At 33.7% G+C, this 24,722-nt stretch overlaps 1 protein-coding gene across 2 annotated transcripts; it reads left to right on the plus strand.

Moving 5' to 3' along the window:
- Nucleotides 1–4,735: 4,735 nt before the first annotated feature.
- Nucleotides 4,736–24,266, plus strand: LOC106065888 (pituitary tumor-transforming gene 1 protein-interacting protein-like). Of its 2 annotated transcripts, XM_056042380.1 has the most exons (8): nucleotides 4,736–4,846; nucleotides 8,489–8,696; nucleotides 8,816–8,865; nucleotides 9,687–9,795; nucleotides 11,426–11,537; nucleotides 11,807–11,919; nucleotides 17,552–17,578; nucleotides 20,933–24,266. In XM_056042380.1, exons 2-7 carry the CDS (start codon nucleotides 8,540–8,542, stop codon nucleotides 17,569–17,571), a joined length of 561 nt encoding a protein of 186 aa, XP_055898355.1. In that variant the 5' UTR covers nucleotides 4,736–4,846; nucleotides 8,489–8,539; the 3' UTR covers nucleotides 17,572–17,578; nucleotides 20,933–24,266. The 2 variants fall into 2 exon arrangements, with proteins under 2 accessions (XP_055898355.1, XP_055898348.1); XM_056042373.1 differs by lacking the exon at nucleotides 17,552–17,578 and having other exon boundaries at nucleotides 4,737–4,846.
- The last annotated feature ends 456 nt before the right edge of the window (nucleotides 24,267–24,722 follow it).

Below are 24,722 nucleotides of genomic sequence, written 5' to 3' on the forward strand. Positions count from 1 at the left end.
ATCTTTATTAGAAATATAGGCATTATGTTACTTAAATTTTTAATCGCTAAGTATGTAGGCCCTAAAAGGATGAAGCCTACTAGTAGCACTGTCTACGTATGAAGGCCATTACATTATTTCGGAAAATGTGTTAAATTAAAATGGTATTACACTGTAGAGTCTGTGAAAGATTTGCTTTTAAACACAACGCTCAGAGCTCAGAGGGCCTTTTTATAAGAGAATAGTATAAAACCTTTAACAATTTCTTACGTGCCGTAGTGACATCGATGCGGCCATTTCGGTTGCTCTACCGGCCCATTTGGGTACCGGCCCCACCGGGCATTTGCCCAAATGCCCATATATCCAGTCCGCCCCTGGTTTGGACTAGGAAGTAAACTATCTTCAACTCTGAAGGAACATCCGAAACATGTAAAACATTTTACAAACATTTATCTTAACATTTCAAACTGTAGTAATTTAATTTTTTCCACTCACACACACACAATAACATATTCACGCTTTTATACCAGTAGGTTCACATTTATTGTGACAATAATGTGAATTCGTAATTCTAATCTAGATCTAGATGAAAATTATATTTATATGTAAACTAGCATTACTCACCGGCTATGCAAGTTGATTTAATCTTCAGGCTACATAGAAAATATTGTTTATTTTGGCATGGATTTCCCTGCCTTATTTTTTTCTTACTTATAACTTGGACTGGCCCGTAAATTCGAGTATCGCCTTTCTCTCCCGGGGCGGAGTTATAGGCCCTAATACAGATAGACAGTAAGGCCACAACTAATGTTTGTGCTTAGGCCTACTCTATAGGGGGGTTGCGGGCCGTTATAATTGATTAAAGGATGAGAGATAGAGAGAGGAACTTTTAGATATATAGAATCTTATAAGATAAGATAGAATTTGAGGGCTAGAAAAAAGTGTTGGAGATGGAGCAGGGGGGGAGGATCAGAATTTAGTGACTGATTTTGTTTGCTTTGATTCTGTTTATTTTAGGTGAGATTTTAATACTAAACCATCACTTGCACCAGCGCAGCCAATGGGGTTTTGAGTTTAAAACCCCCTACCAGGGGGGTTTTGCAGTCTAATTCCCCTCTTCTATAAAACAAAACCAACAAAAAATGCAAACGACTATCCCCAAATTCCAAAAGCATAGATAAGAAAGATTTTGATTTTAAAACCCCTTCCGAAATTTACGATAAAACCCCTCTTCAATATAAGACTATCCATACATCAGTCACCAGATTCTATGAGCGTAGCCAAGAGGGGTTTTGTGTTTAAAAATCCCCTCCATGGGGTTTAGAGCTAAAAACCACCTCTTCAATATAATAAAGCAAATTACACACTTTAAATTCTATGAGCGTAGCCAAAGGATTTGAGTTTAACCCCCTAGTGACGATACGTAAACGCTTGCATATACAAGTTTCATTTGTGCTTTAAAACGTTCGAGAGAAAAGTTTTGCTACTAGGATTTTTTTTCTTTTTATTACCCATCCCTTGACCAACTTGACCAGGTGTTATAAAGTGATAAAACTCATCCAGGATGACCTTCATCCACCTAACTACCCCCCTCCCTGAGTCCAGCGAACTGGGCAGCGAGATTGATATCTGCATCATCCCATTCTCCACAGGCAGGACACATCTGCCCATAAAAAGAATAACGTCCGCTCAACAATAGAGTCAGGTAGTGACATTTTCCCGTCCAAGTAGTTACTAGGGAATAGATAACTTTACAAATTGCCATCTTAGTAACTCCTGACCTGATCACAAGTTTAGATAGGGCCCCTTTGGTTAGCTTAATAAAAATTCAAAGTTCGATTCTACTGGACGAGGGTAAATTGGGAATTTAGGAGCTTTAATCCCATTTGGTCAAGCATGAAAGTTATTTTAAAATAAAATTCAAAATACCCCGAATCCATTGGATCCGGCACTAGTGGCTATGCTAATGAGTTCAAGTCCCAATCTATATAAGAGTGGACTTGAACACATAACAGACGCTCACACCCGCCAGACAGATTTCTGTATTTAATAGGCAAGGCTGGAACTTAGTTTCCCTCGTAAAGCCGCCTATAGTTTTAACAACCGTGCCTGGTTGTTATTGGTGGTGCAATAGTACGCACACTAGACGTGCAGTCTTTTCACCACTAGATCTGCACTGTCTACACCTGTTAGATCGTCAGCTTCGACTGGATCTGCAGCGTCACCAAAACTGAGCCGACAACGCCAGAACTCCCCCCACCCGTCCCTCTCTGTTAGCGAGAAGGAATCTCAGTAATGCCCACTGCAAACGGCCTAAAGCTCAGTGCCCACTACACATTGCCTACGGTCCAGTGCCCAGATGCTTGCCCAGTGATCAGCACCTACTGCCCAGCGTAAACTGCCCAGTTCCATACTCCAGCTGTCTGCTGCCCAACATCTATTGCCCACTAACTACGGCCCTGAGAATACCCTTCCCCCCTTTCGCTGCAGACGTATTCCTCTTCGAGTCAAGCCTCATCTATCTACAAGAAGATTCAGCTCCGAGTCCTTCCTGCATCTACCAGACGAGTCCAGCGGCCAACCGACCATCAAAGAAAGATAAGAAATAAAAATAGAAACACTTATCCACTCCTTTATATGCAATCAATGATGAAATTAATCCATCAAAATCATTGTTAACACACTACCCAAGCTAGTAGTTATATTGTTGTTGTTAAATTAAATTGTTTTTATTTTCAACATATAGTCTGTTCATTTGTTCTAATTGTTGCTCGTATATAGTGTGCCTGTTCAAAATTTACTTATGTGAGCGGGGAAAACTCAAAATTACTTCCCCTAGAGTAAACGAACCAATAACCATTTAAAATATTGAAAACCTCGCCACACCCCCCTTCAGCGGGGTTTGAAGCTAAAAAATACATCTTCAATATAAACAAAAAAGCAATTACACACTCAAAATGCTACGATCATAGCCAAAGGGAGTTTTTAGTTTAACCCCCCCCCCCCTTTCAGCGGGATTTAAAGCTAAAAAAAAAAAACCCTCTTCATTCTACAAAAAATGCAAACTACACAGTTAAAAATCTATGAGCATAGTCCAAGGGGTTTTGAGTTCAAACCTCCCTTCGGCGGGTTTGAAGCTAAAAAAAATAACCCTTCAAATAAAAAAAAACAACATATTACACAATCAAAATTCTATGAGCGTAGCCTAGCCAAGTTTTTTTTTTTTTATAGTTTAAACCCCTCCTCCAGATTGCTTTTTTAAAGCTTAAAACCCCTCCAGATGGTTTTGAGTTTAAATATCCCCATACAGAGAGTTTTAAGGTAGAAAACCTCTCTTCAATTTTATTTTAAAGCAAACTAGTCACTATGAGCGTAGCTAAGGGGGTTTTGAATTTAAAAATAAACTCCACAGATTTATTCGTTTAAATCCCCCAAAAAATTATTTTGATTATAAAACTTCCCTTTTCGATATAAAATCTAAAGCAAACTACAATCACCTAATTCCAAGGGCGCAGCCAAGAGAGGTTACACATTTCTACCAGTGGCTGGGCTCCATAAATAAAGTGCAGTGAAAAGTCATCTGCGAAATTGAAAAAGACTAAATGTGGCTCAACAAAGATGGCTAAGACGGATTTTAGGAGTCAGTTATAGAGATCAGGTCTCAATCAAGGAAATCCTATGCCGAATCGGCAGTCGACCCCTTAGTAAGGTTGTGACAGCGCGTCGCATAAGGTTTGCGGGACATGTTCTCCTACAAAATAAATAACGCATATTTAAGAGTTGCGATGACATGGTGGCCATTACGAGGAAATCGCAAACAAGGATATCCTAGTACAACTTGGCGCCACATTTTCATGGAGGTCTTTAGAGCAGGTGGGAAGAGGCTTCAGACATTGCCAGTGACAGATTTTTGTGGAAGCAGCTTGCCGCCCAATGCGCCGAACGACGCGGGAGGATCTAATTAAGTCAGTACGAATAGCACATAAGGTTTTTAAAATAAAATTTTTAATAGTAGAATAATGCACTGTAGATACCTCAAAATTTGCATTTTGTTGGTTTTCAATACCGGAAATAGTGCTTGGCAGCGGGGATCCGCCCCGCGCTGGGGGAGCTCACAGCGCTCTCCCAGACCCCCTTGCTAGCAATGGCGGGGAGTCTACAATTTTTCCACTAACTCCAGGAAGAACCTATTTTAGGGTACAATAAACGTCTTCCGAAAGAATGAAGGGTCAGAATGTAATTAAGATTAATTATGTACACACGCACGCACGCACATTTTTTTGCCACCCCCCGAAAAAAATCCTGGCTACGCCCATTACATGAAAGAGTTTTGATTGTAATTAGGGCTGTTAAATCTAGACTATATAAACATATACAACTATTTCAACCGAAGCGTAGTATGGATATCAGATAGCTATTGGCTATAACAGTGTTTCCCAAACACTATTCGCACATTCTAAGTATTTAGCGGAACACTTTGCTAATTATTTGTTTTACACAGATTAATTCACGCGATAGCCTACTAGTTCGTGGAACACATATTCAGCCTTCGCGGAACACTGGGGTTCCGCTGAACACATTGCAGTTTGTGAAACACTGGTCAATAAATATTAGTTGAACATCTTTTAATTTTACAGTTTAATTTATTAGAACGTCTTAATGTTGTATTTTGTTGTCTATTCCCAACCTGCCGGGAATATGTTTGAAGCCACAGACCTATATGTTTGAAGCATTAAATCATTAAAGAATCAATAAGGAAGTGACGTTGCATTGTAAAAATAGTAACTAGACAAAACGGAAGCTGATATTGATAGATCAAGACTACTCTGATCTAGATATAGATTAAATAAAAACACTACTTTCCCAGGCAAGTTAATGAATATAAATTAAATACACGCCCTTTTTTATGCTTAAACTGAAATAGACCTAGATCATCTAGAAAAAAATATATATCTAGGTCAAGATCTACATTTAATCTCGACTCTAACTAATCATACTAATCACTAATTCAATTGTAGATCTAACTAATCATAATGATAATAATGAAATGACTCTGACTCTTCAAATATATAATTTTAATAATAAATAATAATAATAAGTAAAAGTATTAAAAAGTATTATTATTACTAGACTACTAGGTCTAGAGTACTCTAGAGTCTAGGACTCTAGTAGAGTACTAACTAGAGACTCTAATAGTAGCAGTAGTAGAGTCTAGAATAGTATATTATAATTTATAGTAATAGTAGAATATATATATATATATATATATATATATATATGCCTACCTATATAATCTATGTGTAGAAACAGACAGAAATAAATCTATATAATTATAGATCTATACATTAATTATTATATATATATATAATTTAATAAACATGATATTTTCAACTAGGCTACATGTATTCTCTGTCTCTTTCTTTTAATTCCCATCCAAGGACCCTCTTCTTTTTATAATTTGGATGTTCATTTTGTTACACCTTAACATCCCCTCCCTCCCATAGATGCTTATAATTCTTTTCATGACTCTCTCCCCCTTCCCTCCACTGCCTGTATGATAGGTTGTGACACTACACGCTTAGTGTATACCTCTCCTCACCACCAGCGCTCACCTGGCGTGATCACCTGCAGTGGGCATGGTCTCTTGCTTCAAATTAGCAGCCCGCACTTTTTCTTTCATTCATAAATTATATATTCTAGATATCTCGATCTAGGTCACCATTTATTTATTGAAAAAAATCATAGATTAATTAATCCCAATAATATTTCTTATTACGATTTTGCCTCCTTTTTTAATTTTATTTAACAGCTAACAGTATGAATGTGATTGGAATGTCTTTCTAAAGATGTTTGGAAGCTTATTTTCATAGATCCACCAGCCTACGATCAAACAGGCTCATAATATAGCCTTCATCCCTTATATGGGTATGAATTGCGGGGGAGGTTAAAACAATAGCTTTACATACTTGGTTACCGAGAATCTAAAAAACTGCCATCTGCTTTGGAAAAGCGGAACAAAAATACAGGAACTTATCTAAAATTGGACATGCACTGTCCCGAAACGTCGTTTTTAGCTCCAAACATAAAAACAAATTAATTATAAACAAAAAAAGCGACGTGTTTCTTAAAGGAGAATTCGATGAGCTGTGCCTAATATAAGAAGCTACTATAGTAACTAGAGTTAACTAGAGCATAAGATTATCATTATAATTATAATAAAGATAAGACATAAGATTTAAGATCTACGATCTAGCTAGATTGACTAGATTAAGAATAATTAAGATTTACTGATAATGATTTAGATCTAGATCTATTTTAAATTTAATACTCTACTCTATTGACTCTAGATAAGATATAAAAAATGGTAGATACTACTAAACTAATACTAAATAACTAGATCTAGAGAGTAGTAGAGACTTGACTAGAGTCTAGGTCTAGAGTAATACTATTATACTATAGTTATATATATATATATATATATATATAATATATATATATATAGTATTTATTTACTAGATCTAGTAGTATTACTACTTAGAAGTAATAGTATGATTGTATGACACTAGTCAGTGAGTGACTAGCCTGACTAGGCTTAGACACTTAGTGCCACTTAGTTGACTTAGTGACTAGATTTTTTAAAGCCTAGGCTGGCTAGGCCTTGGTCAGTAGGCTGAGTAGGTGAGACTAGATTGTAGATTGGTACTTCAGTCAAAAAAAGAAGACATCCTAAGCATTTCAAAATTTCATTTGTGTCAATCTAGTCATGCATGTTAATTAATAATGTCTCATCCATAGATTCTCTAAGTTGTGTGTGTTTTGTGTGTATCGTTGTCATTTGGGTATATGAAGTTGTCTTGATGTTTTTCTTCAGAATGACTGTAGACTCCATTTTTATATTTGCTACATTAGCATAAGCAGCCAATATTATATCATATTATGTCGGTTCCATCCAAATGTGTTGTCAAGTGTTATAGCTTGTGTTAAAGTTGCTGCAGTGCAATTAAGCACTTCAACTAGAAAACATTTTTTGAAAAGTCTTTCAACAACAACACCTCCAAACACCAAGTGGCCTTATCTTATCTTATCTTATATAATACAGACGTTACTTCAAAAAAGAAGATGATTACGCCCTACGCGTCATGCATTTAGTCATGCATATTAACTAGTGACTTAAATTCAGCCAAGTCACTGGTTTTCCTGGCTAGCTCAGGCAACCCATTCCATGCTCTAATAGCACTAGGGAAGAAGGAGGTCCACTGACCTCTTGGTATTTCCAATGAATGTATTTCAACACACAACACCTCCAAAGACCAAGTGGCCTTCTCTCCACTGACCTCTTGGTATTTCCAATGAATGTATTTTGTTTCATCAATCTCAACAACAATTGGATCTCTGTCTTCGTCGATGCTTTCAATTTCTGAAAGTCTGTATCCTTCTATGTAGTTTTCACATTTGTCTCTGCAAAAAATCAAGCAGTTTTGGCAAAATATTTGTTTTGTGGATAATGTTACTGGGGCATGTCATAACACCAACAGTAAATCAACTCTTTTAACAATTGTTAAGTGATGTTTTTTTTAATCTTCAAGAACAACTACAGACCCATATCACTTACCTCTACAGTAGGCAAAATTGAAGGACGGATGTTTAATGATCAACTTGTTTGGTGTTTTCAAACTGCCGGTATCCAGGTGCCAGAGCAGGCCGGTTTTTGGTCAGGCTTGAGATCGATAGACCAAAGCACTGTATTAGCAGAATAAATATTTTAAATTTTATCAATATTTTCCCGTCATTTTGCGATAAGCACTTCAGATATTGTATTGTTAAATCTTTGGTGTGGTGGGGATATATGGGTAAATGTGTGTAGTCAATCGATGCAAATGGCCACAGGCCAGTGCTACTTTACACCAGAGACTTTGTCCAATGTCCAAGATGGAATACAAGACTAAACGATCTTGTCGCTGGGAACACTGTGCTTACTCCATTTAGATTTCTTAAAATCTAACACCACACCATAATAGCGTTGGTAGACTAGAAATGTGGTGTTTTATACCCTATTAAGTTGTTGTAAGCAACAATGCAGGGTCCCAGAAATAGCTTGAAAAAGAAATTTCAAGCTTTGCACTGGTATTTTGTTTAGAATGGAAATAAGACTTTGATTTGTAAATCATTTCAGAATATGTGCTTGAAATTTTTTGTTTATTTATATAGTTCATAAGCAATTATTTTGTAGTACTTGTAAGTATGAATGAGCCAGCTTGTTTTTAGGATCAGAATGATCACATCATTATCTGACCTAATTAGACTAAATGGACTGTACTAGTAAAGTTTAGTTTACATCTTCAGCTTTAGGTTAATTTTACTGTTGTTACTTCATTACAGAAACAAAAGTGAGACATCAAGTAGTCACTTGTATTAATGTAACTTGTAACTTGTGCAATGGACTGTACTAGTAAAGTTTAGTTTATATCTTCAGCTTTAGGTTAATTTTACTGTTGTTACTTCATTACAGAAACAAAAGTGAGACATCAAGTAGTCACTTGTATTAATTCTAGCAAGCAGGATGAACTCATCACTGTACGTACTACTTGGGCTAGCTGTTGTTACTGCTGTGTTTGCACTAAATGGTAGTTCTACATCAAGCCCACAAACAACCAGGACCTCAACATTCTCAACTACAACAAGCTCTCACATTTCAACTACCCTGACACCAGAGCAAGGTAATGTACTGGATAGATGTAAACAGTAAATATTTGAAACAAATCTTCTTAGAATCAATTGGTTTTGTACTTTTTGTTCATTTCTCTTCTAAAATACAGATTTTTGTTTGTTATTTTAGAATGTAGCAAGCACAATGGATCTTGCAGTGATTGTGTTTCCAATGCTAAGGTATTTAATAGCCATTAGCTATAAATAGAAATAGGAATAACTGCTAGTGATAAAAAGCTACTGCCTTGGGTCCTCCACAAAAGAGATAAAAAATATTTTGAATTTCAACTGGTCTTTAAGGCTGTTTTTTTCTACTGTTTTTTTCTCATTTTTACCACCAACACTTTAAATCTTACCAAGTTATGGCTGGAAACACTCGGGATGAAGAAATGTCAGCCTGTAGCATGTTCATATTTGTAAAAGTAGCTCCTGATTTACGTCAGTGTGTCTACCAAGAGCCTGCTTGCCCTCCACAAACTAAAAAATATACACATTATATATGACATGCTATTAGATTTAAGTTTATTATTATTCATAAGTGAAACTTAAGTGGATCTTAATTTTACTAACGCTTTTGAAAAAGTGTAGGGGTCTCCACATACTTAAATCCAGCCCTGTGTCTATTATATAAAACTTCCTCCCTAAAAAAAAAGGGGGCAAATGGGATATTGGCAGATGTCATTGAGGTTAATGAACTCCTAAGATCTTACTATGTGCAATAATCTAAAATCTATAAATTTGTAAAAGTTTATTTTGCCTGTTAATATGCTTGTATGTTTCAACATTTAGGAATTTGAAACAAGGAGTTCAGAAAACTCAGAAATGAACATTTAATTTTTTTTTGGTTTAATATTAACTAGATAAACAAAATAAAACAACAAAATAATGTTTGTAATTAAACTATAATAGATTAAGTACAAACATATGCATGACTTTGTTGGTTTATCTACTATTTAATACATTATGAAAAATACTAAAACATTTTTTTTAAATAATTGCAGTGTCTCTACTGCTACAGTAATGATGAATGTATGCTGTACCCAGTTGGAAAAGTTCTGCCCCCTAGCTCTCTCTGCTCCTTGTCCAATGCTAGATGGGGTGTCTGCTGGGGTGAGTAGATTAGTTTTCAAGCTACTTGAAACCATCATTGTATTTTATACAAATTTACTGGTACATAAAAAACATTCCTTGTTTAATTTCTTACATGGCTAGTTAACCTTTTTTGTCATTTAAATAAAAAAATAATTAACTATTTATTTAATGTCTGATCTGTGTTTCACTAAACAAGCACAAGAAAATTAACATTGTGTGAGTTTTCCAAACTGTTGACAAGGGACCTATCATTTCTTTACTTAATCTAAATTTCACAATTAAACATCTCTTTTTGAAATCAACTTCTTGCCAGAATGTGTAATTTGAGTTATTTACTACTTGAGAGCATTCAAAGCAGAGACTTACATAGTAAGTCAAAGAGTGGATAAAAGAAGCATTCACATTCTTAAATATTTGAACTGACTAAGAAAGGGTTTCTATGTTGTTGATATCTCATTGGTTCAATGAACAACTGCACCCACAGGGTATTTTCACCTTGACATATTCCACTGTTAAAAGATAAAAATCTATAGTAACTACTAAATTAATGAAAAAAAATAGTGTGCTCACCTTATTTTTCTCCACGGTGTATATTTATTTGTAAGTATGTGTTTGTATGCATGTATTTGTACATATTTGTATTTGGTGACCTGTCATTTCATCCCCGGTCAATTCATCCCCAATTAAATATTTTTTTGTAGTCATTGTATAATTATGTTGTTAATGATTTGCCTTTAAGCACTCATTTCATCTAAGATATAAATATGCTTATTTAGAATACTATTTGATATTTTGGACATGTTATTACAGTGTTTATAGTGCTCCCCCTACTCTCTTCAGACTTGTGGAGAAATGAAAGAATATATTTCAATAAGTAGACATATTGTTATGCAGGGTTTGTATTTAGTTATAATGTTTCTGTTTGTTGTAGGGATCTCAATATTATCTTGTGCATATTGCGTGATGTAATGATCAAAGGCCAAGGTGTGGTGGAAGTAGGGAAAATCTTTTGAGAGATAGAAGTACGATTAGAATAATTATGATCATGCCACTCTGCATTGATAATTTATCATCAAAGGCAGAGGTGTGGTGAAAATAGTGGGAATCTTTTGAGAGATGAGAATAATTACATATCATGCCGCTGATAAATTATCTCCTAACGGCCATCTTTCACTTTATCTTTATTTGTCAATCGTAATTTCTTGAATTTGATCATGCCATTTCAAACCCTGATCTAACATTTTGTTTATTCTTATAAACGCAGACATCAAGAAATATGTAACTCTGGCCTAGAAATTACAAATGATTTACAGCAATACGAATCAATGGATCAATAGTCTTATTGATTTCAATTAACACTCAAAAACAATTTTTACATTAGCTCTATATCTATAGATGCTAAATTTTTAGATTTTTGATGACATTATATTGTATTCTTATTTATTAATGTGTAATTCTTTTTGTCATGTAAATAAAAATAAATATATCAAATATTGTTAATTTCATACTTTTACAATTATTTGATGGATTAGAGAATGAAATAACCAGGGGATGAAATGACCGGGAACCTTGTATTTATATGTATTTATATATATTTGTATGTATATGTATTTGTATGTATATGTATTTAAATATTTTTTTTTTGCAGTCAATTTTGAGGCTCTGATAATTTCCATGGGAGTAATTGGAGGTGTGATCATTCTGACAATTACCTGCACATGTATCTATTGTTGCTGCTGTCGAGGAAACAACAAACAGAAGTAAGTCTTGATTGAAACCTGATGAAATAAAATCATCATTTAGATTTACTGTCTAAATAATTTACTGTCTTAATAAAATTATCACTTAGATTTCATGTTGAAATAAAATGATACGTTAGATTTAATGACTAAATAAAATCATCATGTAGAGTTTCTGTGTAAACAAATGTAATTATCTCATAAATTTAGACTCTTTTATTGTGACTATAAAATCACTAAAACAATCTTACAGCTAGTTAAATGATTCAATATTTTATTACAAAATTCAGATTGGAGCGAGAGGAAGCCAAATTTGAGTCACAAAAAATGGAGAGGAAAGCTAAACAAGATGAGCGTCGAGCAGAGCGAAAAGGTCGCCTTGATGAAATTCGTAGAAAATATGGTAGGATTTTTAAAAAAAATGTTAATGCTACACATTTTTTTAAATTACAAAATTACAGTTTTTTGTGACTATGACATTTATACTAGCATTTTATACATTATGAGCTTACAAGTAAAAGAATTAATTACTGGATCATAGCTGCCAACTACTTCCATTCAAAAGTATTTTGCCCATATCATGATTTACAATAAAAAAAAAGGCTTAATTGGCAAATTCTAGGTGTCTCTTTAAATTACCTTTGCAACTCTTAGGCCATGTATTGACAAAACTAGTGAGCAGTATTTCTCGTTCTTATTTAAATGAACTTTTAAAACAAAAATGTATCCCCAAAGTCGGAAAAATCTTAATAAACAACTGCCACCCGCTCCATTTTAACTGTCTCAAGTTGTCGTGATGTGTGCAACTTCTGTCCATCAAGACTGGAACCGAATGGAAGAAAAACTCATTCATTCCTTACTTGGTCAGACTGTATCAGTGCTACTTATTGACTAGGGAGTGTGAAAAGAATCAAGACGTTTGTGTGTAGTCAGTCACTCGATTAACTTCTGAATGTTGTGTCTGTTCTATTTATATGTCTGTTTTTGTTTTTATTTGAGAAAAGAGTCCCTGAAATCACAACAAATGTCCTATAAGGGTCAATAAAGCAGTATTAGTCATAGTTTTATTTCAACTATGCTTTGGCTGAAATCCAATTTCAAAACCATTTGACAATTTCAAGATTTGAAAGTGTTGCTTGTGATCTTTTGTTACCTCTGGAGTTCAAATTGGATGCTTTTTTTTTTTTTTTGGAAGATTATGTTTACCCATTGCAATTATGTTGTGAAAGATAAACATGACAGAGTTAGATTTCTAGTGGCTGTCTTCATTTAGCACAGTTCACCACTTTTGTTTGGTCATTTTTCACCTGGCTAAGCAGGCAGTATTTGGTTACCTAATGGGGCTACTAAAAAAGTAAATTGATACTGTAATAGTAATTTTGAAAGAAGTAAGTCTATAGATTTGCAGTAGGTGGAAACATATTACTGTATAGGGCAATAAACTTTGGCAATAGAAATATTAATATATTTCTAACAAGGTTACGAAAGACAGTTTGTGTGGAAACACAAACTCAAAATCGGCCCCCGAAGTGGTCCACCCAAGCAGGCTTCAATATTTTCAGAAAGAACATCTGAATGAAATTATATCAAAGACAAATGAGAGATAAGAATGGAGAAAGAAGGTTAACAGATCTTGTGTAGTGCCCCAACGATCCCGCAGATCAAAGGATAGGTGAAAGTGAATGTAAAGTTAGATGTGAACCTGGCCTAACTAGTTACCCTTTCAGACCTTGTGGTCTATAGGGCAGATGATGTAAAGTTCATCTGTTTTTGTGGCCTACGGTTAACGAGGGTGTCATGTAGCCAGCACAACGACCAACCGCCTTTACTTTTCCCCAACTTATGTCAGGTACCCATTAGAGCTGAGTGGACTCAGAGGCGCCCAAAGATTCCAAAGCTGAAAATCCCAGTCTTCACCAGGATTCGAACCCGGGACCCCCGGTTCGGAAGCCAAGTGCTTTAGCGCTCAGCCACCGCGCCTCCCCTGACCTAACTGATGTCTTATAATTGATCTAATTGTTTTGAAAAGGCTCAATCTCTAAATCAAATCCTCAAAAAAAAATATAAAAAAATTCCGCAATTAAAAAAAAAGTTCACAAAAATTACATTTACAAGATTATTATTCGTTTTAAATTAGGTCTAACTTATATTGCATACTAATTAGCTTTTTCTCTTTAAAAAACTGCTTGCATAACTGATTTTAAAAATTAGATTTTTCGCTTTCAGAAAAAAAAAAGTAGCTGTTGCATCAGAACTTTGAATAGTCTAAAATATTGTGATGTCGGATTTTCAATATCTTTTGTAGTATACAAGATCTAAATGGGACGGACAGACAGACATTTCGTTCAAAACTAATAGCGTCTTTTCCCTTCCCCTTTCGGGGGCCACTAAAAATAATATCACTTTTTTAGTATAATACAATTAAGTATATAATAAACTATTCATCGCAATACAATACAATGTATATAATACAAAAGTAACCTTGAAGGTCACAGCTTACCTTTTTTAGCTTTTAGCAATTGAGTTGCTGTGTAACTTGGGCTAAATTTACACCTTTTTAAAAAGTAGTTTCTACTGTAGTTTAGGGGTGCCCATAACTTAGACACAAAAGTATAGAAATTCAAAAAAGAAAATCTGTCTTTCCCTATGTTGCACTCTCAATCTTTCTTAGGTTCATTTTATTCCTTTTTTTTTGGGGTGGGGGGAGGGATAAGAAAACAATATTTATGTTATTAGCAATATGAGTTGACAGTTATGTTTAGTTTGTAGACATTTCCTATCCTGTTTAGAGCTGACCTTGCTTTTGACATCATAGGTTTGTGAAACAGGGTATCATTTCTGCATTTTGGGTTGTGTTCTTTTGGTGCTGTGCTATTTATGAATAAAGGTGACTGAGTTTAGAAACTTCGGTCTTAAGATTGGAAGATTGACAAAAACATTTACCAAAGAAAGACAAGAAAATAATTGGGCAGCAAGGGCAAGATTGCCCCCCAAAAAATGTTTTCTAACTGTGGTGGAGGCAATGCATCCTGATGAGTAGTTGAAGCCGTCAGCCTATGAGTAAATCTTGATTAATAATTAAAGAGACAAAAGCAGTAGATTTTGAAATGTTATCAATTGCCGCTGATAAGTCCACTAGTGTCGCTGACAAGTCCACTATTGCTGCTGACAAGTCCACTATTGGTATTTATTTGCTGTAAAAACAGCAATTTTGAAATAGCAGAAGACCATCTATATATCTTTATTATTTTTATTTTAAACATGAAATTGAAATATTTATTATGGAGAATTTCAAGCAATCGCTTCAACTGAAAGACCCCTAGTGCTTGTGAAATTTAGCGATTAATGCGACCTTATGTCACATATGAATAAACTCAACATACAAAGGAAAGACAAGTTAATGCTTATGCTGACATAAATGCCTTCCAAACAAAACTGCAACTCTTCATTCAGCAGGCAGACAAAGTGCACCCACTCCACCTGTGCCACTCTAGACTATGATCTGCAGTTAAATTCGTCTTTCCCAAAAAGAATGAAGTATCCAAATTCAGGGGCTTTGAAAGAATCATCTGTGTATTTTCACGATTTTCTTTTTCGAAAATCCAACTGGAACTTATTGACTAAGAAAGTCAGACATTCTTAAAAATGTTTAAATTTCTGAGAAGCATTGGCTAATCGTATGACATATGAGCATAAGATTTAGTGCTCCGACTTTGTCTCTTTTATGCAGCCCGATATTGAGAACGTCTACTAGATCCACAGGTCTCTAATAAAATGGTTTCAAGTCAGTTTCTTTTCTTTTTTCTACTTTTCTGTGCTGTGGCACTCATCACGGATGTCAGACATTTGAATGGCCCAAAGTCTTATAATAGGTTGGACATCATTGCTATAGGACAGGGGTGTGCAAATTACGGCCCACGGGCCACATGCGGCCTGCCGAAGTGTTTTATGCGGCCCGCCGACACCTATAGAAATCAGGTGTGCCCACAGTATATACATATAAAAATGTAAATATTAAAAATAATATCTATATAAATTATTGAAACTGTCTCATTATAAAAGTTTTAAGTAAACGAAGATTATGCTTATACGCTATACATTAATACACCCGATTCAAGACACAATCTCTGAGTGTTGGAACAAGATGGCAAGTGTAACAACTGATGGAGCTCGATCTTTGACTGAGAAAAAAAATATTTTTTTAAATAAAAAATATCCCAACCATAAACTCTAAACAGGAAAGTTTGCACAAAGCTGCATAAAAATTCAATTTTTATTAAAGCATAAATATTACAGTTACCAAACTTAATAGGGGTAGGAATGTTAACCAGGGGTAGTTCCGATTTACAACAAAATAATCCAATGTATCCGCTAGCTTAGCATGGTCAAGGCAAATGAGATATAAAATCTTAAGGAAGAAATTGTTATGTTACTTGAAGGACATTGACTGTGATTTTGTTACCAGTATTTCTAATGAAGAGTGGAAGACAGATTTCATGTTTTGTATATTGCTATTGCAATTGGTTGTTTACATATGAAATGCAAATGCATGTTAAATCTTTTCAAACGAGGCTTCCCCATTTCTACAGGCAAGCAAAAGAAAATAGCTTTTGTCATTTTCCTTTGCTGAAAGATGAAACTATTTTTAGTGAAATAATTAAAAGTACAACACTTATTAAGAATCCGTAATTGTGCAATTTATAAAAGCAAATTTTAAGACGTTAAGAACCAGTCTTCAATACCATCAGCTCACCATTTGACGTAGAAGCTGATTAAGCTCCAGAGGACATAACTCCAAGCAGAGAGAAGCTCCAGTCAGTACTACCACTGGAGTCATATGGGTGCCAGAAGCACACTTAAAAAAAACTTTGCTGCTGTTCACACTATTTGGGTGCACACCAGTTTTTCTTCTTCTTCGTTCTCATTTTACATGTTGGATGGTTCAGATCAGTAATCCTATATCTGAGATGAACCGCGCAGTGGCTTCCAGGTCAGGCAGTTCTCCAAATAGTCTTTGGAGAGTCTTGTTCTTGATTTAGTATGCACCATTGAAGGAGATGGTCAGCATTCTCTGGTGATGCTCCACAAGGGCAGGTTTCGCTCGTCCCTACATTTAACTTCCGGAACATATATTGTCTCATTCAGTGAGCAAACGTTTTTTTTTTTTTTGAAACTTAACAAGTATAATCACTGGTCAATGTTGACTGACTGTAATTTGACAGCAGTCACAAGGGTAACAACTAAAAATATAGTTTCACAGTTCCAGAACATTATGCATGAGTGTAAGAAGTAAAATACTGCACAATAAGTACAAATGTATATTTGTGGGGATATTGTGCTATAAAAAGACAACAGAAATTTAAAAAAATCGTAAAATTGGTTTCAAAAACTGCTAACTTTTGTTGTAATTTTTCAACGTGGATTGTGGAAACAAAAAAAAAAGAAACGTGAATATAATACAGTGTAAATATGAATTAAAAGACATTCTACACACTTAGCAAGCGTATCTTTCTAAGATATATACATATATGCGGCCCGCCATTCCCAAACTTTTTTTAATGTGGCCCTCGATACAAAAAGGTTGCCCACCCCTGCTATAGGAATACAAAACTAGTATTTAAGAGTGTTTAGTACAAATTGAAATAGGTCTAATGGTGTTTAGGATAGAATCTGAATATATTGCAACAATATGTATGTGATTACTTATCCAACTTAATTTTAAAAATTATGATTTCAGAAGACCAACTGTTGCATTTTTTTTTTAAACTAAACCAGTAGCTACATTGAATTTTCAATGTCACATTTCTTTTTTGAGATATGAACAAACAACACAAAGGCAAGGTGGCTTTTCCCTATAACTATTTCACACAATTGAATCTGGAGGATGTGATATGCAATTGGAAAAAAAAATCAAACATTGTTGAGAAATAACAAAAACAATTTTGTTGGGAATAATTTAATACAGTATTTTAAATTTAGTTATTTGCTGACAAAAATGACAGTATATAGCATTATTTTCTGCCCATTCCTCTCAGGCTTTCAAGACAAAAAGTAAAGCACAGGTACAATCAATCCATTTGGTTCCCTTTCCAACCTTAGTCTCCCCTTGCTCCACCTTCCCACAACATATCTGTCAATAAATAAGAGCATCTATCTTATCTTAAGACTTCCCATCAAGGCTGAGTACATGTAATTAGCATTGGATACATGCATTGACAATTTTAAATTATTCACTTTCTTCAGTCTGTTTTAAATCTAGAGCTTATTAGAATGTTCATTATTGATTTTTTTGGTTTAATTACTATAATAGAGTTGGCTACATATAAATGTGTACTTTATTTTTTACTCCCTTGTGATTGTTAAAAATCTCTTTTATGACAGTATCAACTATTTAGATATGGTCCTGTTTTTTTAAAAATATTAGTGCATAAGTAAAAATTGCTTCTTCTTTTTCATATGATTTTTCTCTATTCATATTTTATATATTCCTTGATAAAATGTTGAGGTCTGTCCATTTACTCTGGTACAATGAAGTGTTGTACACTATTTGAGGAGTTCACTATTTGAAATTTAACCTATCCCACCTTGTATTGTAATGCAACCTAGAGGTCTACATTTTACATTGAGTTGAACTCTTGAACTCCATCCAAACAGTTTTCTCTACAATTGACTTTTGTAGTCAGCAGGAAGGTCTCAAACTTTCTGTTTAGCAACTGAAACCATTTTTTTTTTTAAGCACAATAGTTTGCATCTTGCAACATACTGAAAGTTCCATGCTTGATTTAAACTTTTTGGCTCATACATTTCAAAGAAAGTTTGACAGTCATTTGTTTGGTGTTAGATTTGAAAGGATTGTTTCAAAACTTATACACTAGCTTGGTGGATCTCACCAAAGCTTTTGACATGGTCAGTCATGATGGCTTATGGAGGATTTTGACCAGGCTTGGATGCCCACCTACAATCTTATCCATTCTGAATTAGCTTCATGTTCTCTCAACCCTTCTATATGGATCTGAAGCATGGGCACTATATAGAAAGCAACTAAGACTTCTTGAACACTTTCACCAAAGATGCTTGCACTCTATCATGAACATTGCACTACAAACAACGATATTCTTGCAAATGCCAGTTTGGATAGGATAGAAGGACTTTTTATGGTCTGAGAGTCATGCTGAGCAGGACAGGTAACTTGGATGGTGGACAAACATATGTCAAAGGCAGTCTTTTTTGGTGAGCTGAAAGGTGATTGATGTAACAGAGGTGCCCCACAGAAATGTTTTAAAGACCAGATTAGATGCCAAGTTGCTTTAACTGACATAGAAAAGAGCACTTGACTGCAGGTTGCGGGATACACATTCGATACCAAAAGAAAATCCACTGCCGAGGACAGATGTAGATGTCGAAAAAAAGAATTGATCGCTGGATAAGAATGGTAATGTCTGCTGTGGTCATTTTTCACCAGGCTAAGCAGGCAGTATTTGGTTACCTAATGGGGCTACCAAAAAAGTAAATTGATACTGTAATAGTAATTTCAAACATATATCAAAGGCAGTCTTTTTTGGTGAGCTGAAAGGTGGTTGATGTAACAGAGGTGCCCCACAGAAATGTTTTAAAGACCAGATTAGATGCCAAGTTGCTTTAACTGACATAGAAAAGAGCACTTGACTGCAGGTTGCGGGATACACATTTGATACCAAAAGAAAATCCACTGCCGAGGACAGATGTAGATGTCGAAAAAAAGAATTGATCGCTGGATAAGAATGGTAATGTCTGCTGTGGATTTAGCAAAATATGTAGGTCACAGCTTGGGCTGCGTATCCACATGAACTACTGCACTATTCATTAATCTTTGGACTCAAAGACAAGCCGTATTGTAGAAATCGAAAAAAAAAAAATAGGTCTTATAAAATATGCTCAAATGACCATTTCTTTAAATGTTGGCAGCTATTCTATTCCAGTTTTTTTTTCTATTCCCCACACCACACCCAGGCTCCTTTGTTTAGTTAAAATTCTTGTGTTTTTAGAATTATTCAAACAATGTTTTTTTTGTGTTTTTAGAATTATTCAAACAATGTTGTTTTTTTTTTTGGTATAAAAACATAGATATACTGTAGACAGTTAATGAAAAAGAATGACTAGAACTGCTTTAGGCAATGTGTGAAATGTTGATTTAAATTAGTTTATTAAGAATATACATTTCTCAGATAATATTTCTATTTTCTAGTAATCTAAATAATTTAATCTTGTTCTTTAAAGTGTGTTTAATTACAACTGCCTTAGTGTATATGCTTTGTACAGCTACATTGTACTTGGGAATAAGTTGATACAAAAGATTTGTCTTATTATGTTGTATGAAACATAAAAAGAAAGTATGTCTATTATGTAATCAAGGCAAATAAAACTACCAAGAAGGAACTACTTGACCAGATATGGATTTTTAAAGTGGATAAAACATTTTGTTGTGACGATCGTGGAAAACACATGTTAATTTATTATATTAATCAAGGCTTCAGTACAATTAATTTTTTGTCTGAGACACAAAAGTGCTTATATCCCATTATTATAAACTCATCTTGATCTTAATTAACTCAGTGGGCTATTTTACAAAAAGAAAAAAAAAAGAAATGATGTTTAAAATAGTTATAATAAAGTATTTTCTCATTTTAAATTCAATGACAAACAGAACATGTGGTAGATGGGACTTTTTTTTTTTTTGCTTTAGCAGCAGATTTTTAAAAGTACCTTTTTATTATATAAATTAAGACAACTGATTGAAACATAATTATATTGATTTTATATTTAAGAAGAAACTAAAACAAATATGTTATAATAAGCGCAGCTTTTAAGAGTTTAGATCCTCTTTTGCTGTTGCATGTAGACAGTTTTACCCGCTCATTGTTTCAGCATCATTGTAGTCTAGCTAGAAGAAATGAAACAGTCTTATATTTACTTATGAATATTACTATTTCTAGTAATGATTCGTTGATTTCAAGAATTATTTGATTTTTTGAAAATTGAAACTGCACTTAGCATAGGGTATAGACATGGACCTAAAAATTTATTTTTAGTCTTAAGAAATCCTGTTGTTTAAGTGTGTTTTTTTTTCTTTCTAAATAAAACATTTTTTACTTTGCATGATGCAGAACTAGTCATTCTATAGAATGCCAAGGTAAAGTAGGAAATTCTATAGAATTCCTGCATTTCGCACTTTGCCGGTAACATATATAAGAGAGAAAAAGAAAGATATTATAGATTTGTATACATTTAAATGTATATTTTTATACAAATATAAATAAATATAATACAGCTGCTACAAACTTTTTGATGTTAATATGAATCCATATTTTTTTAAAGTGCTACAAATATATTTTTGTTTATTGTATTTTAGAATAAACCAAATTTTTTCATCATTTCAGGTTTGGTCAAAGATGAAGCCCCATACCAAAGATTCGATGCATAAACCTGCCATGTGTTTGTACTGAAAAATTACCTAGATATATTTTATTCATTTTGGGTACATGTTAAAAAATGTTGATAAAGCTACAATCAAGAAAATAATGGTCAAGATTTTTTTGGGGTACTAAGTGCCTGAATTTTTTATTTTTACAAATTTTCAGAATAGCAGAATAAGGAACAATACTAAGACTCAATACTAAGACATACAAAAACCTCTAGTCTTTGCTTGAAGTAAATGGTATTGTTTTAGGGTAGTAAGTAATTCCAGACTGTAAATACAATTTTAATGCTATGACATGCTCAGATATTTTTCTTTTAGTTTTTGTTTACAACATGACTCTACAGCTTTGAGTCATTGAAAAAATGTCTTTGTCTAAAAATCTTTTTAAAACAAATTGCCAATTACTTTGGCAGCATTACTCTTTCAATTGTCTAGTAATGCAACATCAAACAATAACAAAAGTCTTCCTAAATCTGCTGGATGGTTTGGTTTTGTAGATAAAATTCAATCTCTATTTTGTTAAAAATTTAAAGATATATATTGCTATTGATTATATATATTGTCTGATTAGCTAAATTCTAATATATCCTAAAAGTCTGATTAGCTAAAGATGAAACAAGGTCTTCTCTACTGTGCCTTACTCTAAAAGATGGATTTTTTGTTGTTGAAATATTAGAACACTAGTAAAGTTAGTTCAAATTATAAGCCTTTGATTTTGGTAGTGTTTGGTTGATACTTATATTAATGTTTGGTTGATACTTATATTAATGTTTGGTTGATACTTATATTAATGTTTGTTTGCTTACAAAGAAATGAGTTATTAATAATCATTTCTGTATTTCTTCTATTCAGATTCTATTAATGCACTAATTTGTATTGTATGATGTTTAAAACATTTGACTTAATATTGTACAGTGAACAACTTTTTACCATTTATATTCTGTACATACATGAATGTTTCCTTTACTTCGAGTTGATCATTAAGTTAAGCCTTAGAATCTTGGGAGGTAAGGCGCTAGTAGAATTAATTTTAGACTTAGGATATGTAGCTCTAGTAGAATTAATTTTAGACTTATGATATGTAGCTCTATAAGAATTAATTTTAGACTTAGGATATGTAGCTCTAGTAGAATTAATTTTAGACTTAGGATATGTAGCTCTAGTAGAATTAATTTTAGACTTAGGATATGTAGCTCCAGTAGAATTAATTTTAGACTTAGGATATGTAGCTCTATAAGAATTAATTTTAGACTTAGGATATGTAGCTCTATAAGAATTAATTTTAGACTTAGGATATGTAGCTCTATAAGAATTAATTTTAGACTTAGGATATGTAGCTCTAGTAGAATTAATTTTAGACTTAGGATATGTAGCTCTAGTAGAATTAATTTTAGACTTAGGATCTTGAGAAAAGCATCTCTATTAGTTGATATTTTGGTTTAGGATCTTAACAAACATAATTCTAGTAGGTTGTTAAACTTAAGGCCTTGTTGATTGAATTCTTATTAGAATTTGTTTAGATTTAGGGCCTTTGGATATGTAACAATGAATAAAATAGCAACCAAAAAGTAGAACTTTTCTTTAACTTTGAATATTTTATATGTTTCAATATTTTTGTTGTTATTTTTACATGAGTATTATTTTGTATTTCTCTATAAATATATTTATATTGTTGACATAAACAATATGTTCAAGACAGAGATTTGGCACTTAATATTTTGTTGACTCATGAAGTACAATGAAACAAAAAAGTTCAGGATCTTAATTGATCATATTTGTATTTATTTATGGGTGTATGGAACCCAGTCACAAAGTCTTATTTAATGCCACTTTCTATGAAGCTGTGTAATCACTACATATATAAGAGATATTCAACAAATGAAGTGATTCCTGAGAAGTTCATGAGATATATGACTAGGACACAAATACACATGGACTAGGAGGGGAAGACATTTTGTGCTCGTTTTGTGGATAAAATGATTACGTTGGTAGGACTTGTGTAGTTTGAATTTTGTTGTACAGAATGTTCCAGAATAATACTTTAATGTCACATTTTAATTTTTTTTATCTTATCTTATAAATTACAGATGTTACTTCAATGCTATGCAGAAACTTGCATTGACATTGTAAATCCAGTAAAGGTTTCCTTTTGATAATTAAAGAATTCCAAAATTAGATTACCCATATTTTTTTTTTCTTTTACTTGTATACATATTTTCATTTTTTTAAAAAGAAAAATTCAGCTATGATTTGAAGTGTTTATTTACAGTAATAACTGTTTTTGCTTCAAAATATAAAAAAAAAAATGACTTTCAATGAACCACTGACATACAGGGAAATAGAAACATAAAAAACCACCATAGAACTTGTGAAGTAAATAACTTGTTTGATCTCTTGACTATTGACACATTGACTAGTGTGTGGCCAATAGATTGCATTCTAGTTAGAGGTGGACATTTCTACAAACTTTGATACATTCTAGTTAGAGGTGGACATTTCTACAAACTTTGATATATTCTAGTTAGAGGTGGACATTTCTACAAACTTTGATATATTTAAATTGTATTCACAAAAATAACAAAGTATTGAACTGTTAATGTCTATAATGATTATGTTTCTTTTGTTTTAATGAGAACGGCTTACCCTAAGTTTGTCTTTGTTCCCAGTTTGATAGGGACATAATACAATGTATCATTTGCTTGTAAATTAGCTTCTTATGCTATATGTTGGTTAATATGTGCCAGGTTTTGTTGTTGTGGGCAATCACCATTAGATCTAAGTCATACATGAAGTCTTTGAGCGATTTTCAGCCATTATATTTCAGAAATAACCTGGCCTGACTTTGGTAATTGCCAAAAAAAGAAATAACCATTGTGCTAATTAGCCTCTAATAAAAGGCTACTACCAGGCTGTGCAATAAATTGTACTGTTAATGTGATAGCCTTTATTAGAGCGAATTAAGTTCAGTGTCAACATAAGAAACATTCCATGTCTCACAGTCCTTTACAACTCAGTTCTAACTCCATAGATCATTGACACCTTCTTACCACTTTGAACCTTTGTTGTCAACTATGAGTGTAACGTTTTAGAATGGAGTTGAACTGCAATCTATTCTTTGGTTTTGTAGAGACACAAATAAACTGGAGCAGTTCAACACATTTGTTCTCTTCACATCATGAACTACTCATCACTTGTGTGCTTTCATCATGTTTTTGTTTTTTTTTAATTTTTAACTAATTTTGACAACTGTAATTTATGTCTGTGATTTCTTCCAATAAAGGATGTGTCTCGTGGGCAGTTGTTTTGTTTTATTTAGGTTATCAGTATGTGTCAGTCTGTCAGTGGTTTCGGGGATTCACTGGTTGTTTTAAGCTGTAGAGCTTAGAGCAGAACTCGTGATCTATAATTAGATGAGCTGTTCGCAGTGAATATATATTTGTAAATGCTTACCTACAGAATACTTTCTAACCACATTGTCAGTTCTCCCTGTTTGTACCGCTACATTACCTTTTTCTAGTTCCATTATTTATAAAGTGGGCTATGTCTGGAACAAATTAACGATCGTAGCATGTAGGTCAATACTAAACCAATGAGCTTAAAACGTCTAATTCTAATCTTTGTCTTCACGGAACCAGTGCTTTGAGCGTGCCGTACAACCAACGCTATTCACTCCATGTCTGTGCTCGTACACTGCTGTCATTCCCAACCGTACTTTCATCTGGGGGAACTTGTCTGCCTTGTGCTGGAGA

Source organism: Biomphalaria glabrata, chromosome 1, assembly GCF_947242115.1.
Source record: "Biomphalaria glabrata chromosome 1, xgBioGlab47.1, whole genome shotgun sequence".
Classification (NCBI taxonomy): Eukaryota; Metazoa; Mollusca; class Gastropoda; family Planorbidae; genus Biomphalaria; species Biomphalaria glabrata.